The following is a 16,606-nucleotide window of genomic DNA, read 5'->3' as shown; positions in this document are numbered from 1 at the left end:
CATTCGCCAAGGTACAGGATAGTTCTAGAAAATAGGTGGCGCCACACTAGTCACGTGACCTCGATGACGCAACAGTATAATATAATGGGCCTCTTAAAAATGATAGTGGGGAGCTGATCTCAGAAGAATGTGAGATGGTAAACTTATTAAATTATATGTTATTTTCAGCTTTTTACAAAGGAAGATACAAGTATTATAACTCAACCAGGGAAAAATATTGATGTAAAAGATATCATTTTAAGTTCTGAAATTGTGAGGGAAAAGTTGGGAAACCTAAAAATTGAGAAATTGTCAAAGAGCCAACATGGTTTCACTAAGGGAAAATCTAGTTTAACAAATCTTGTGACATTCTTTGAGGATGTTACTGCAAAAGTTGATGAAGAAAATACTGTGGATTTGGTTTACCTTAATTTTCAGAAAGCATTTGATAAGATGCCTCACAAAAGATTTGTTGCACAAATGAAATCTGTGGGTGTGGGGGAAATGTTATTAAATTGGATGGAAAATTGGTGGGAGAGTAGTAATAAATGGAGTTAGATCTGACTGGATCACAGTTACAAGTGATGTGCCTAAGGGCTCTGTGCTGGGTCCTCTGCTGTTTGTGATATATATATTAATGATATTGACTCTGGAATGACTAACAAAATACTTAAGTTTGCAGATGATGTTAAGATTTTTGAGGTGGCTAACTGTATCAAAGGTGCTGCAGACTTACAGGGAGATTTAGACCATTTGATGCATTAGGCCAATATGTAGCAGATGATATTTAACTATCCATAATATAAGGTGATACAGGTAGATTTTCACAATTCAAATTCTTTTTAAAATTTAAATGGGAATCCATTAAATATTGTGGTTGAAGAAAAGATCTTGGTGTTGTGATCGAAAAATCACTTAAGTAATTTAACCAGTGTATTGTAGCTAGCAATAGGGCTAATAGGGTTTTGAGTAGCATATAAAGAAATATTGAATACAAGACAAGGGATATTATATTTTCACTGTTTTGATCACTTGTAAGGCCTTACTCATTTAGAGTACTGTGTACAGTATTGGGTTACCTTCCTCAAAAAGGACATTGAATTGTTTGAAAAGATTCAGAGAAGTGATACTAGCATGTTACCTCAATTGGACTGCAATTTTATATACAGATATACTTTTGATTGGATCACAACCTGTAGCCATAGGGTGATGCGTTCCAAACCACTGGAATTACAAAAAGAAAGAAAGTAACATTGAAGTGGACAATTTTTCTCTTCCACCTGAAGAAGTCCGAAAGGCAACATACCAGGCTCGGAATGATAATATATGACCCAACATTGTTCATAAGAAGGGCAATGCACACCCCAACCAGATAGCGTAGGATGAAATCTGAACCAGTATTATGAGTAGGCTCCTGCTCCTACCAACATCTGGGAAATACATTCTGGAACCTGGGTAGGAGGGCCCCCAACTTTGCCCTTTTCTAGAAACAGAGTGTGGTAAAGACTCCCCAGCTCCACTAAAAGAATCTGGAGGTAATGCACATTGGGGAGTTCTGAGGAACAGTGCTCTGGAAATAGTGCAATAGGTGAACCAAATTCCCTATATTTTTAAAAACAAACTGACCCCAATTTATCTGATCTGATGATCAGTAGGGACAGGCAGAATCTCCTTTAGCTGTACTCATGAAAGTTCATGAGTAGCGGTCTATGATAACATAGTAGTACCATCTGGTAAGTGCCTACATGGTCATATGGAACACCTAATTTCTACAGAGCCTGTTGCAACCAGTAGTAAGTATAGTAAAATGGGTTGTTAGTGCAGAATTTAAAGTTGTTATTAAGCACAAAGAGCTATCTGGGAATTGAAAGAAAGAACCTATCAGGGTAGAGAAGAACCTGAGGGGAAAGATAAAGAGTCCTCACAACTAAATGTTTCCAACAATTATATGTCACTTTTTGTCAGTAAAAAAAAAAATTAATAGAAAGCAATACATTAGTGTTATAAGTTTTACAAAACACAAAATTCCCTGTGGAAATGTTTTTGAATATATAAATAGTCCTTACAGTTTTTAATTTTATAACCTTCAGATAGCCCTAAAAACTTGGTTGATGATGATTATTGGTATGACTTACAGTGTAACAATTTTCTTTCTCAAACTAGAAAAACAAGAGGAAACTAATTTGAAAGATATGCCTATTATATTGATATTCTGATGATGACTTATATTTTCAAAGTTGTAATAAGTAATATAAGCTTTCTTCAGTGTAAAGTAAGAAACTTCCAGGTTTAAATATAAGATAAAAAAATATTTATAACACTTTGAGGTACTAATTTATAAAAAAAAAAGATGTGCAGCATATAACAAATGCTTATTGGAGGGAGACTTTAAAAGTAAAACTTTAACTTCATCTGTTGTAATACATAAATATCAAATGTGTAATATTTATTTTGATTCCTCAACCACACTATATTTTATGTGTGTCTTGATTTTTCTGAAGTATTTTCTAGAAATAGTTACCATGTAATACAAACAATTTGTGAAATGTGATGATCTGAAATTTGTATCTTGAAATTAGTGTTTTGAATTGGTTTAATAATTTATTTACTTCTTACATAATTATTACATAATGTCTGTGATGTGTTATCCATGTACTTGCATTACTCATATCAATAAAGTTACTGACAAAAGCATAAATAATTCATTGCAACATTAGTTTCTACAGTACTCAGCCCATTATTTTAAGGATGCTTATTTCTTTTGTTGATAGGAATTACTAGAAAAAGCTGAAGTTATTGTGATTCCTGCTGGAGTACCCAGAAAACCTGGTATGACTAGAGATAACTTGTTCAACACTATGTGTAATAGTTTGTGATCTGACAGATCAGGCTATGATATGTATTATTGCAAACCCTGTAAATAAATCATATACTTGATAAATAAATATAAATTTTCATTATGTTTGAAAATTTAAGTGACAAATTAGTAGGCCTAAAATTTGTGATAAAAGTCATGTGAGCTGCAAATGTTTACCTTTTCACACATTCCTTATAATTTGTCCATTTGGAATTTAAAAACTTGGCATCTAAAAATAGTATTGCATAAGCCAAGGTGTGTGTGTGTATGTATTTTTTTTTAGATTTCATCTCATTACTTTTCTTCTAATGTATTAAAAAATTAATTAACTGATTAAGTATGTGTATATTATTCTGATCTTTGACAGTAGACAAATTATTTCATTTTCAGAGGTGTTCTAAAAAATGAAAGTGTTTTATTTCCTCATGGTAGGGACTTTATCCAGCCAAAGTTAATATTCCAGTCATTGGAGGTCATTCTGGTATGACCATTATACCTGTGATCTCTCAAGCTATTCCACCCATGTCTTTCAAAGATGATAAACTGGATACCATCACAAAAAGGATCATGAGGCTAGAGCTGAAGTAGTGAAAGCCAAAAATGGGGTAGTAAGTATTACACAAAGTCATTTATATATAAGATGTTACCATAAGAAGAATGAAATTTCTTGCAGTCAATAAAATTATGAAATTCTGTTGAAATATAGTAGTAGTAGTGATGGGCAGTTTGATTCATTTCAATTTATGAATTGATTCAAAATGTTCAGTTGTTTCATTATTAAAACAAAACCAACACATATAGACTGAATCACTTGGTTATGAACAGGAAATGACTATATAGACAATTTAAAGTTGGTTGTCTCAATACTTGTGCTTCATAAAACTCAAATATAATTTTACAAAAGATTACATTTTGTAGATAAAGAAAAGAAAACTAACAACAACAGAACTTGAATACAATTTCACTTGTGGATATTATGAACCTGATGCCACAGTGGCTCACACAGAGTCTGCATCATGCATTAAATTAGAGAGAATCTGGATCCAACATGGAAGATGTAATTTCACCTCATGTTCCTAACTACTGTTAATGCTAATACAGATTTTTTTTAGTTTGGGGTAAATTTTGTTTTAAAAATCACTTGTATATATTTATCATTGCTACTACTACTATTATGTGATTTTTGTGTGTAAATTCCTTGATTGGCTTAGCAGATTTAAGAGTTTCTGAATCATTCTATGAGTTTGTATGTTTTAAAGTGGTTACTTTTTTATTAATGCAGTTTGTTGATCAGGTGAATAAAAAGAATTCAAACTCTTGTCTCTATTCCCATGATTTGCTGTAATGAGTCTTTCAAAAATTAAAAAAAAGATTGTTCATGCATGGCACACCTCTAATAAGAACCAAGGAATGAAAGTCAGTTGAAATAGAAAAGCTAGAAACTAAGGTTGTTGAAATTAAAAGCACATAAAAGCACATATTCTGTGTTGAATAAAAACTTTGATTCCTGTCTAATGAATCTGTTGCTAAGATTGTGTATGATATATTATTGTTTCTGAAAGGTATTTCCATTTGACAACTTTGTACAAAAATATCTCACTAGTATGAAACAACGGGAATACTTCTGTCTTCACCAAAAATATATATAATGCATATATGATTAAGAAATATTTGTGATATTGTTATTAGAATAGTTTGTACAGTTCTAAACCCAACACCATTTACTCCACAAATATTTCAAGTCCCTAGCCACTTGTTTATGTTCTTATAGGGACTGTATAGTTAAAATTTGTACTTGGAATCACTTAAGCCTGTTGACTTTTTGACCTATTCAACCCTATGAGCCTTAAATAACATATGGGTTGCAGTATTTCACTTATTTTTTATAAGAGGTCTACATAACTGTCATATTAGGCACTGCTTACTCTGAAAAGATTAAAAACATGAACCATACATTTCAGCATGTATGTAAATGTAGTTAGTACTATTGACTTGAAGCTTACTTGAAAAAGAAATAGTGTTGAAGGAGACAAATACAGTCATGATTCTTTGAAATGTGAATTAAAATTAAACAGAGTATTAAAAGGATAAAATTTACAAATGAACAACATTTTATAATAAACAGTTAAAATCTTCATTTAAACCGATCAATGGTTGTAAAAGTCACTCAACATGTTTCAATGCGGTTTCAAGTCATCTGCAGGAGTGTGAAAAATAGTTACTGTGTAATATTTTGTTAATTGTAAACTAGTAGTCACATGACTATGGCTGTTTTAGTTATATAAAATGTTAATTTGTGAATTTAATGTTTTAAACAAAGAGATTATCATTATTTTTTATTAGAACATACTAAAATGTTTCTTCTTTTTCAGTGCAGGGTTCAGCCAATCGGCTTATGCTGGAGCAAGATTCACCAACTCAGTAAGTTTAGGTTTAAACTTTTAGTTGTTGGAAAACACTTACATTGGAAATGACAGTGATTTTAAATGGTTTTAGTAATGTCTTATAAGGAAATACAAGAAATGTGCTGAATCAAAGACTACTATGTAGATCAAATATTCTTTATCACAGCAAACAATTGTAAAATACCCAATGGTTGTTAAAATGAAATGTTGTTATTATCTTCAAACCTACCATTAGTAACCTACCAAAGCTCTCCATTTCAGAACTTAGCCCTATATAGAAGTTTCAGTTGTTTAGACCCATATCTATCATCATCCTTCAAGTCCAAACTATGAGATTCAAATCATATGTTTTCTAGATGATTGACAATAGAATTACTTTCTTTTTTTGCACCATATTCTCTGCAAAATGAATTTGGGAACATTTTCTTCTGATGATGAAGTTCTTTTTATACATCTTAGATCAGTTGTATATTAACAGATTCATTGATTTCTAGTTTATGTGGAAAAACTGAGAAAGCTTGCCACAATATTCTAACATAAATTAGGCAAATGAAACTATTGAGTGTATATACACCTATGAATTCGAAAATATTGTTGTAAATGTAGTGTAAAATATTGGTTTTTAAAATACTTTGCATATGCCTTTTTATAGAAATAATAGTCATTTAAGCATTTCAAATTTAATTTTTTAAAATTTTACTCCACTCATTTAGTTCTTTTAGTTATATTTATGAAGAATTTTCAGTACTGTTATCATAACTTTGAAATTAAGTTAGTTTTCTTACTCTTCATTAATGCAGCTCCTGGAAGCTGTGACAGGAAAGGAAAGAGTAGTGGAGTGTGCCTTTGTAAAATCTTCTGAAACAGAAGCTGCCTATTTTCCTTCTCCAGTTCTTTTTGGGGGGAGGTAAACAAAACTTATTTGACTATTTGTCCAAAGTAAACTGAATTGTTTCACTTATAAGTACTTAGATTTGAATGAGTGTTCCTATTACTGTCCCTTAGCTTCTTATACTTTTACTTTATACAAGTTACCAGTTTTTCGTTACAGACTTTTGATGTATTGATACAATACATTTCATCTCAGTATCTATAAATAAATGGTGACATTTGTTAGCTGTATAAGATTTAGAATTTTCTCTGTTAAATTGTAGTCCAAAAAGTATTGATAGCTTAAAACCCACTAAAAATAAATGCTGGATTTGTTTTGGCTTTTAATTAACATTCAAGCTTATGCTTACATTATTTAAAACTTCTTTGAAATATCTCTTGTACTTATATGTGCATTTTGCTCTGTAGCCAAATGGAATTGTGAAAAACTTGGGTATAGGGAAACTATCACCTTACGAAACAGAACTGGTGAAGACAGCCATGCCCAAACTATTAACATCAAGAAAGGCAAAGACTTTGTGAAAAACAGCTAAAATGTTCTACTCAATAATCTTCATATCAAGTCAGTCTATTCTTTAAAGTATTACATCAGAAATAGCTGTGTAGATTATCTCTCTCTATCACAGTAAACACACAAAATATCAATGTTGTTGAATCATTTTATTGAAAAACATTAGGTAAAAACATTGCATGTTTAGAAAATGTTCTTATGGGCTTCAAATCTACCATTAATAATCTACCCAGCCTCTCCATTTCACTTAATAACACATTGACAGACACACTTTGCATAACCCATTAAATGATCTAAATAAACAACATAATTTGTGCTTCTTAAAAGGCATGAAAGTGCAATTTTTTTGATAAGTTTCAACAATTGGAAAAAAACACATTTGTTTAGGGAAAATATAAAGATAGCTGGATTTTCTCTACTAAATTTTAACTCTAAGAAAACAAAAAAGGATTTTGAAAGTTTTTTATCACTAAATATTGACCTTGGAGATCAAAACCCTTTTTTTAACCACTGGTTTACATACAATAATGATTTAAAATCTTGATAGAAAGTTAACAAATTGACTTTTTCAGCTTAAGTTTATATTAGACTTTGTGTGGCTTTGGAAACAAAAATATTCACCTTGATAAAGTCTATTTTTCACCTACCAATAACATTCAATTGAAGTAACAATGCTAAAAACCCAAGTCTTGGAGACAAGAAGGTTCATTATTACAAATAATAACCACTCTTGGCCCATCTATTTGAAAATTTTCCTGATGGGACATAAAAAAGGGTAATCTGTTTAGAAAGTGGTACAAGACAGTCATGGATGTATTGTTGATGTTTATTTAACTAATGTCTATGAATATTGTATTGGCACATTACTGAGATGAGAATGACATGCTTAAATATTTTACTTGTATTTGATTTTCCATTAAACTAATATGATATATCTATATGTCTTAACACAATAAATGTAAAAAAACTTAAGTGTAAACCATGTACTGTAATAAATTCTTTATATGCTACTCCTTATGTATTTTGCAAGGAATGAAACCTCCGAATTTAATGAACCGTTAAACCTCTTGTTATCCACGTTATGAGATTTTACTGAGTTAAATTCAAAATTGAATTAAACCACTTTTCTATAAACATATTTTAATGAAATTACTATTATCAAGTACGTTATAATAAGGTTTTATATTATCTAAGTTTTATTCCTTTAATTTAAAAATAAAATTCTGAAACATCAATTAAAACTGCAGTTTTTGCTGTCATGTGATCCACTGTAATTAAAATTCTCAAGTTTAAAAAGTCTTACACAAGAAACTATATGTTCCTAATATAGACTGTTGGAGATGGTTAAAGTACAGTTCCAACTGTCCCTCATTATTTGGGGGTGGGGGGTGGGGTATTTCCAAGAAGTTCTCCTGGTGTGAAACAACATTCTAATATTTCTAAGTTTAAAGTCAGCCATGCCCACTTACAAAGTCAAAGCTGTTGTCAAGCAACACTTTGAAGTTGAATGGCGTGTTTATAACCAATAGAAAGAGCAGATTTTACACTATTCAGTTATAGCCTGAAGAAACCTCTACCTGTGTATATATCTGTAGTATGAAATAGAAAATAAGCTTAGTCTATTGTTCTCTTGAGGTGTATGTAATGTTTGGCAAGTGTTTCTTGCCTTATATGTATTAATTTGCTAAACAGTTGGATTGCATTTAGGTTTTACGTTTATATCTTAATTAATTATGTATTTGTTTGTGTTTTAAAATGCATATTTGAAATGTATGTGATTTTTATATGTTTAACTTACTTACCAAAATGTCTAAGCAAGATGGCATCACTTGCATGCATGAGCATAAGTGTTTGGAATTTGTGCATGAAACTCGCTCAGGCTCGCCCTATAATAAACAACAGAGCGCTGTAAGGGACACGTTGTGGATCTTGGGATAATGAATAAAAGACAAAGAATTAGAAAGGAAAATTAAAAAGTAAACTACAAGTGAAAGAATAAAGATATGAAATTATGCGTATGACAAAAAGAAATATTTAAACTATTCTTAAGAAATTTAAAAGCTATGTACTTACTTTCATTTCTTAATTTTAAACATTTTGTACTGTTCGTTGATGATGATATCTGGAGTTAATGATATAGAGAAAATTTGAAAACAAAATATAAACATTTATCTTAAGAAGCTTTTAATATTCATTTAGGAGGTTCTAAAGATTATGCAAATAAAATATGAAACTGTGAGATAAGAAATAGTTTTTTTTTACTCAAAATAAAAATCACATTCTATGTGAATTATTCAGATTAAATAATGAATGTTTATTATAAATAGTAGAAAAAATTAAAATTAAATATTTGATTTTTCTAAAAGTACATGATCTTAGGACCATTCAAGACAAATTTGAAAGTATTTCATCAACTAGTTTCATTTTGATAAAGAACTTTCACAAAAGTCGCATATCTACTTACATTGTAAGTAGATCACATACAAAGGGTTAAAAGAGCCTGAAAATAAAAAACATTTGTGAAGTTTTGGTCAGTTTGAGATTTTAAAAGAATACAATTTATCTTGAAACCTCCTGGAGTGTGATATGAAATCTATTTTAGTGAATATTATTCCAACAAGGAATCTGCATATTAATATTGTCTGAAACCCTTATTTGACATTATATACTTTTATAGAAGTCGTGAACAACTGCTTGGCTTCAATACATTTTTTCCTAACATAACTTACATTTTACACAGCTAATGAAGTCACTCAAACTGCAAAGCCTAACATGCTTTACAATTAAGACACTCTTATTAATTTTTACCATATTAGCTTTTTTTTACATGAAAAAGCTAGAAATTTTTTTACAGTCACTCTATCCACTCATCATACTCATAAACATGTTTCTCAATCTATGTAAAATGAGAAAACACACACACACGCACTCATCCATAATATTAAACATTTTGGCAGCAACTGTTTTTTTTTTCCATCATGTATTACTGTTGCTAAAACATGCAGATCCTTGTTTTTAAGTTTTGTTTTATGCTTTCTAATCTTTCACTATTTCATTATGTTGACTGTTTAAATCTGATTATACATTAATATAATTTCATATGTTTTTATAAAATGATATAAATTCTTAAAGGTATTATTGGGTGATTGTGTAAAATATCTTACACTTAGTTTGGATTAAATCAATTATAGTAAGTTGTACCTAATTATGTTTATTCGTTGTATGGTTAATTAATTTTAAATACAAACCTGAGGCTCAACAGCATTGCATCAATATGACAAGCAAAATATACTGATAGATATGATAATTAACACACACACACACACATACATAATGTTAATAAACAATAAAATACTGTGGAATTTATAGACCTTACAAAAGGTTTTACAGATGACTGTAACACTGTAGTTATTTTTGCTAGAGCCACACTAAAGTTTTACAAATCTATGTTAAAGTGTTACTGTAGGATCAGCAGAAATCTGTGGAGAGAAACTCCACAGGTACTTAAGGTTGCTATAGGTTCAGCAGGATTTGTAAGTAGCTTAAAAATAAGAATGGAACTTTGTATAGTAGTGAGGACTTAATAGCTATTAAGAGTTAGTTCTGGTTCAACAGAACTTCTAAATCACTTGAGAATAAGGGCAAGACTTTGTGGAGTTTGAAGAATATAACATCTATTAATTAAAAGTGTAGCAAAACAGGACTGTGAATCAGAGGCCTAAGAATTATTAAGGGTTTGTGTAGATTCGGGAAAATCAGATAGTTTGAGAAAAGGATCAAGATATTCTGGACGAAGGATTTAAAAATTAATAAGGGTTGGGGTAGACTCAGTAGAACCAGTAAGTGGTTTGAGAACGAAAGAAAGAGATAATGTTCAGTAGAAACTGTTAATTGGGTAAGAATAAGAACAGAATTTGATGGACTGATGGGGAACATAAAACAGTTATTGAGGACTGATAGAGATTTATCAGAAACTGTAAATGGTATGATAATAAGAACAGGAATTAGTAGAGTAGTGAAAAGGCTTAACAGCTTTTGGAAGAAGTAGGCAAGACCAAAGAGCATTTAGAGGACAGATGAAATGTCTTAATTTGCTTAAAAACAAAATCATGACTAGTGAGTGTGGGACAAGAGGTAAAACATTTTGGTACTGGCAGGACCACATTCATTAAATACCAAGAAACCCTAAAGTGAAGTTTAGTACATGAGATCATGAATAGTTAACCTGCAAATATGGCAGTGATTGTACAAAATCAATTACACCCACTTCTGTGTAACTAGCTGACTGAGGTATCACAATACACTAGTTTTTACTTTCTAAGGTGGGGATACAATACTACTCATTAAACTTCTACAGTTGTACTATGACAAAAAAATTTTTAAAGAGCACAATTACACATACCTAATATAACAATGTTGTACAAATATGAATCTTAAATTTTGGATTGTCATATCTTCTTTAAAAAAAATAGGTTAATATTTGATGGCAAACTTAAAAGAGGTGTTTAAAAAAAAGTTTAGTTATATATTTTAAGTCTGATAAATCATTAAGTCAATTTATTTTCCTAACCAAAATATTACTACTCTCCTCAAAGCATATAGCTCACACATTAAAACTACTTTGAAACAATATTCTTAAAAAGATTGTAGCTTTGCACAGTGAAACTACATTATAATACACTGCCCTTACATTATGACTAATCACAATGTAACTATATTATGACTAATCACTATGTACTATATTATGATACATCACTCTTACAAATTTCTAAACAAGTTCTACATTACCTCAGGTTCTGTTCTCTGCTGGCTATAGCAAGAACAAACAGATCCAAATTCCTGCATCTTCTCTAAATTAGCTTGTAAGCAGTGTTCACATTATTTTGACAATACTGAACCTGTACACACAATTAAGTCAAAGACCCTAAATACACATTACATATCCACTGATGAAAATATAATGAGTAAAACCTTCTGGTCCCATAGAATAGTATTTCCACATTCTTGCTAACACTTAACTTGATAAGCCAAATCACTTCTAAAGACACTGCAATTTTTTTTTTATGAAAACACATGTATATAAAATGAGGTATATTAACATCTTGTTCTTTGATATCAAAAAACATGTATTGTGGAATGCACAAAAAGCACAAACTTGTCACTACATATAAGTAATAAATTCTTCACAGACAAAAATGAATAATCTAAATGAACCAGATACTGGATAATAAGTTTCCTGTTTATCGGGCTTCATTCTAAGACCTAGTTGCATTCCACAGCTAGGATATAGTATTTTACAAAAGAGTATTTTACAAAGTTTTCAATCTCAGGAAGTGGTCTAGTTAGTTAGTGTTTTCCAACTGGAAAAAAATCAGTATTCTAAATTAATTCACAAGAAAAGGTCTAACTGACTTAAGTCCCCCAGTAAGTACAGATTTTTTTGCGTAGTTGTTAATGTGTGGAGTATATGACCAGATTAGCTCTTTGGAGATTATGTGTATTTTAACACTTTTACTGTACTTAACAGATATGATAATATGCAATTGTTATTCAGTATAACAATAACTTGTGTTCACTGTACAATAGCATATGGTACTGACAACAATTTAAATTTTAGTATTGTTATCCAATACCAATATGATTATGAAGGCAGAAATTATCATTGGAATTTTCTGTACAATTTTGAAAGGATTTTATATTTAGCAAATACTGTGTGAATACAATGTTTCTTAAACCTGTGGATTACTTGAAAGCCCTGACACATACGTATATAACAGGCTTCAACAGCATTTCATATTTGTCACACATCAAACTGGATAAAAATCCAGTCAACCAATTGCCTTATCAAATTTACTCTAGAAAAAAAGATTATTTACAAATGTACTAATGGTGATGATGAGTTCATACCTGTACAGGATGATTGTGATGAGACAGTGAGAAATGTTTCAATGTGCTATCAATTCTGTATGAACATGCTACTACCAAAACACATAAGCAAGTAATATGCAAATATATGTGGAATTAATCTAACCTTAGTTACTTACAAACCAGTGATTCAATTGAATAAGCAAAGAAGAAAAATTCGTTTTTTTTTTCATATACTCCTAACAACTACAATATCTAATCTCATTTGAAATATGAATGAAATTGATAAAACTTCAAAAACCATTTATATATTTTCCACTTAAAAAAACTTCAATGCTAATATTTAGCGAAATATCCCTCGGTAAAATGTTCTAAAACCTGCTAAGCAACTAAAATATTATTATAGGTTTTAAATTATCTTGAAAAAATGGTATAAAACTGTGACAAACAATATAATCAAAAGTTTAAAAAAAGTGTTCAACTCTTTACTAACTTGGACTTTATAATTGAGATAAATGTTCAACTTCAATCCCCCCTTCTGTTTTTTGACTTTCAGCCTACATTAGTCAGCTTACAGTCATATTTTAACACCAATAAAGCAAATCCCATTAAACCTTTTTCCTTTACATTTCATGCTCCCTATATATACTTTTTTTTTCACAGTTAAACAGGATAATAACCATTTTACACCTAAAAACATGTATAAAGATTCCTATTTGATTTCTAAGTCAATGGAACCGCTGTTTCTCTTTCTTACAGCCTAAACTAAAATTTCTGAACACTTGCTGGTTATGTTGATACTCTCATTGTTTCATTTTAAAACAACTCTTTTCCTAAATTTTCATCTTGGTTAAATTGCTTCTCTGTCACTGTTGGTTCCCCAATCCTTTGTTGGACAGTACAAGAGGAGGCTAGAACTGAGAAAGGATCTCTTCTTATCACCAATAAAGAATAACACAGTACTAGTACTAGACAGATGGCTAAAGTTGCAAGCTGACACTCTTTCTTGAATTAATAACACAACACTGCAAAGGTGGTTAAAGCTGCAAGTTGACAGTCTGTCCTGAATTTCAGTAGCATGGTACTAGACAGATGGCTAAAGTTCCAAGCTGACAGTCTTTCTTGAATTAATAAAACAATACTGGAAAAGCAGTTAAAGCTGCAAGTTCACAGTCTGTCCTGAATTTCAATAACACAGTACTAGACAAGTGGCTAGAGCTGCAAACTGACAGTCTTTGGTTGTGATATCTAAACAACAAAGGCACCAAGAGGTGGAAGCTCAAAAACTTTACATTTAAATATAAACAATAACTTAGACTACAGTCATATGTTTACCCATGCATCATGGAAGGAAGGGTCTTCTTCAAAGTTTGTTCAAATAGTTATTGATTGAAGAATCCTAATTTCATTCCCATTGATGTGGAGATGGTGGGAGTTCAGAAGGGTGAGCAACCGTGGAGCTGTAATATCCATCAGAAATGCTCAATCAAATAAACTTCACTGATGAATTCTTCATTTGATTACCTTGCTGTGTTTTTATCATTTATTTGTTGTATTAGTTTGGTTATGCCATGGATGACCATATATACATATCTATCTGTATTCTGTCAAAAACCAACTAACATCAAAATATTTTTCTAATTATTTATCTATATATATTGATCTTTTAACACCTAGTCTGCAAGTCAGGGAGACATGTTTGGTGAGTTAATTCCTAACAAAGCTTTCTGTTTGCTTGTTTTTAGCTGTGGAAGTTTTTTTTTTTTCAAATACAAACTTTTAGCTCATAGCTCCATCATCTTTTGACTGATTTAAGATCTAATAACGGTTTTGGACTCATGAGGTCAAACCCTTTAGATTGATGTATTTGCCCATGCCCAAGGTCTCATAGATTAACTTACCCTAATTCTGCCTAAAAGAATTGAAATTTGAGGCTAGGCTGGTAGAGATACTGATGAGTAATAAAATCAAATCAGGTATACGCAAGCCTCATGCTTGGTGTTGTTGGCACACAAAAAATATAGCTAATAAAAAAAGGGGGAAAAAATCTCGTAGATTAATTTACTCTAATCCTGCCTAAAAGAATTTCAAGTACCACGGCTATTGAGGATTCGGATTTCCTCTTGTTTTAATTCCAAATAGAGATTTCAACTCCTTGTAATATCTGAATTGCCCATCAGTGTGGCCAAATTTCCATTAGAATCCAGGCTGTGAGGAAGTAAAACTTGTACCTCATTCATAATCCCACATATGTTGCACAATACAAGGTCTAATTCCTCAGCTCTATCAAGCCGTTTTTCACCATGGCTTTCATGAGTTCTACTGCTAAATATAGCTGAGGAAGTTCAACAAAGCTTTCTTGCCACTGTAGGGTGGCTAACCACAGTATCTGATTCTTGCCTGAACATGAACACTTCATGACCGAACACTACTCAAGGTCAGTTCTTTTGGCAGTAAAGTGAGGTTTTTGAGGTTAACTGATTAAGCCCTTTATCAGAGTACATTTTTTAGGCTATAACTTGAATACTGGAAACCATGATATCCCTATGTTGCCCATCCAATCCCCAGAATTTGGTCTCATTGACTCGCACACTGAGTATTAATACACAACAACATTTTCTAAACTGACTGTAAGGAAACTGCTTTCCCTAATAAACACAGAGTATTGTCTAGTTTTTAATCAAACACTATGCAGCTAATTACTGATCAAATACAAGTTAGCTGTATATATATATATATATGTTATCATTTAAAGCATATACATTATGACTATGGATAAAGCTTGTGGTAATAGCTCCAAAAAAGCACTGGCAATATCCCATCTATTATGGCAAATCCAAAATGCTGAAGTTAAACAAGTTGACCATCATGGAAAATGGTGAGGCATTGTGGGCTTAAGCACTCACCTCTTCACCCTTGTTTTCAAGGATTTTGGATTTGGATTGATAGTTTGGATATCTCCAATGCTTTTTTTGGTGCTATTACTACAAGCTTTATCTGTTTATGACTATGCATGACTGCCCGGAAGTGAAAGTATATGCTTTAAATGATAATAAATTCTTTATTGTTTAATAGTGCTGATCTAAATCACCTATTAGCAATAATCATAATTGATAGTCATTGAGCTATTAATTTATATATATATATATATAATGTGTCAAATTTACTGATTACACATAAAGGAACTAGTTTTTGACTGAATAGGTAGTAACTAGTTCCTTGATGCAATATAAAAGTGCTATTTTTGTGCTATCTTACAGTGTAAGGTAGTTAAATTTCTGGCTAAACATAATTTGAAATAGCTACTGTTGGCTAAGTAGACATACCATGGTTTTCTACCAAAATTAATAGCTGCAAAGGTACTAATGCTGTAACAGGGAACATAGCCTATGTTAAAAACAAACATATTTCTGAAACTTCTCTAATATTTATCATAGAGTAATCTATTTAATGAATGATAAGCTCTACATAAATTGACTGTAACTCCATCATGAAAACTATAATTTCTAGAAAAGCATATGTGAAAAGTTTTGGGAACTTTACAGAAACCACTTACCTAGAAAAACTTTTAAATGCTGCTGAGTGAGGATTTATACAAAGTGGTACACGATTATAGCTGGCAGTCCTGTCTAAAATAAACTTGTGTAGTCTTTCTAAAAGATAAAAAAAGGTAAAATTATTGTTAAGAACAAGCGAGTGAAATTTTATTTACTATATAGTTCTTTGTTCTGGTATAGCATTTCCAGTATTTGAATTGCCATGTTTTTAAATAAAAAAGATTCAATTATAAGCTACTTGACTATGGATTGTAAAAAAACACATTGCTGTTAGTATTTATAGTAGTAAAGCTCAGATATAGGACCTACTTGTGTCAATTCCACTGTTTGTATTTATAGTAGTAAAGCTCAGATATAGGAACTACTTTTGTCAATTCCACTGTTTGTATTTATAGTAGTAAAGCTCAGATATAGGAACTACTTGTTTTAAATTCCACTGTTTGTATTTATAGTAGTAAGGCTCAGATGTAGGAAATACTTGTGTCAAACAGTGGAATTTATCTGAGCTTTACTACTATAAATACTAGGACCTACTTGTGTC

General features: G+C 31.0%; 1 protein-coding gene and 1 long non-coding RNA gene across 3 annotated transcripts in view; one reads left to right on the top strand and one right to left on the bottom strand.

The window, feature by feature from the left end:
• Positions 1-107: 107 nt before the first annotated feature.
• Positions 108-6,863, top strand: LOC106460372. Of its 2 annotated transcripts, none has more exons than XR_002610754.1 (5): positions 108-137; positions 2,751-2,808; positions 3,269-3,444; positions 5,209-5,257; positions 6,541-6,863. It is a non-coding gene; the product is annotated as an uncharacterized LOC106460372 (long non-coding RNA). The 2 variants fall into 2 exon arrangements; XR_002610755.1 differs by lacking the exon at positions 6,541-6,863 and adding an exon at positions 6,042-6,418.
• Positions 6,864-9,486: 2,623 nt separating this feature from the next.
• LOC106460376 (serine/threonine-protein kinase NLK-like) overlaps positions 9,487-16,606 on the bottom strand; it is a 51,689-nt gene continuing 44,569 nt past the window's right edge. The window contains exons 9-10 of the mRNA XM_013920069.2: positions 16,065-16,161; positions 9,487-13,968 (exon numbers count right to left, since the gene is read on the bottom strand). Of these exons, the coding sequence (XP_013775523.1) occupies positions 13,914-13,968; positions 16,065-16,161 (152 nt within the window). The 3' untranslated portion in view covers positions 9,487-13,913. The remainder of the gene's footprint in view (positions 13,969-16,064; positions 16,162-16,606) is intronic.

Source organism: Limulus polyphemus, unplaced genomic scaffold (assembly GCF_000517525.1).
Source record: "Limulus polyphemus unplaced genomic scaffold, Limulus_polyphemus-2.1.2 Scaffold761, whole genome shotgun sequence".
NCBI lineage: Eukaryota > Metazoa > Arthropoda > Merostomata > Xiphosura > Limulidae > Limulus > Limulus polyphemus.
This window is presented reverse-complemented; position numbering and strand designations above follow the sequence as displayed.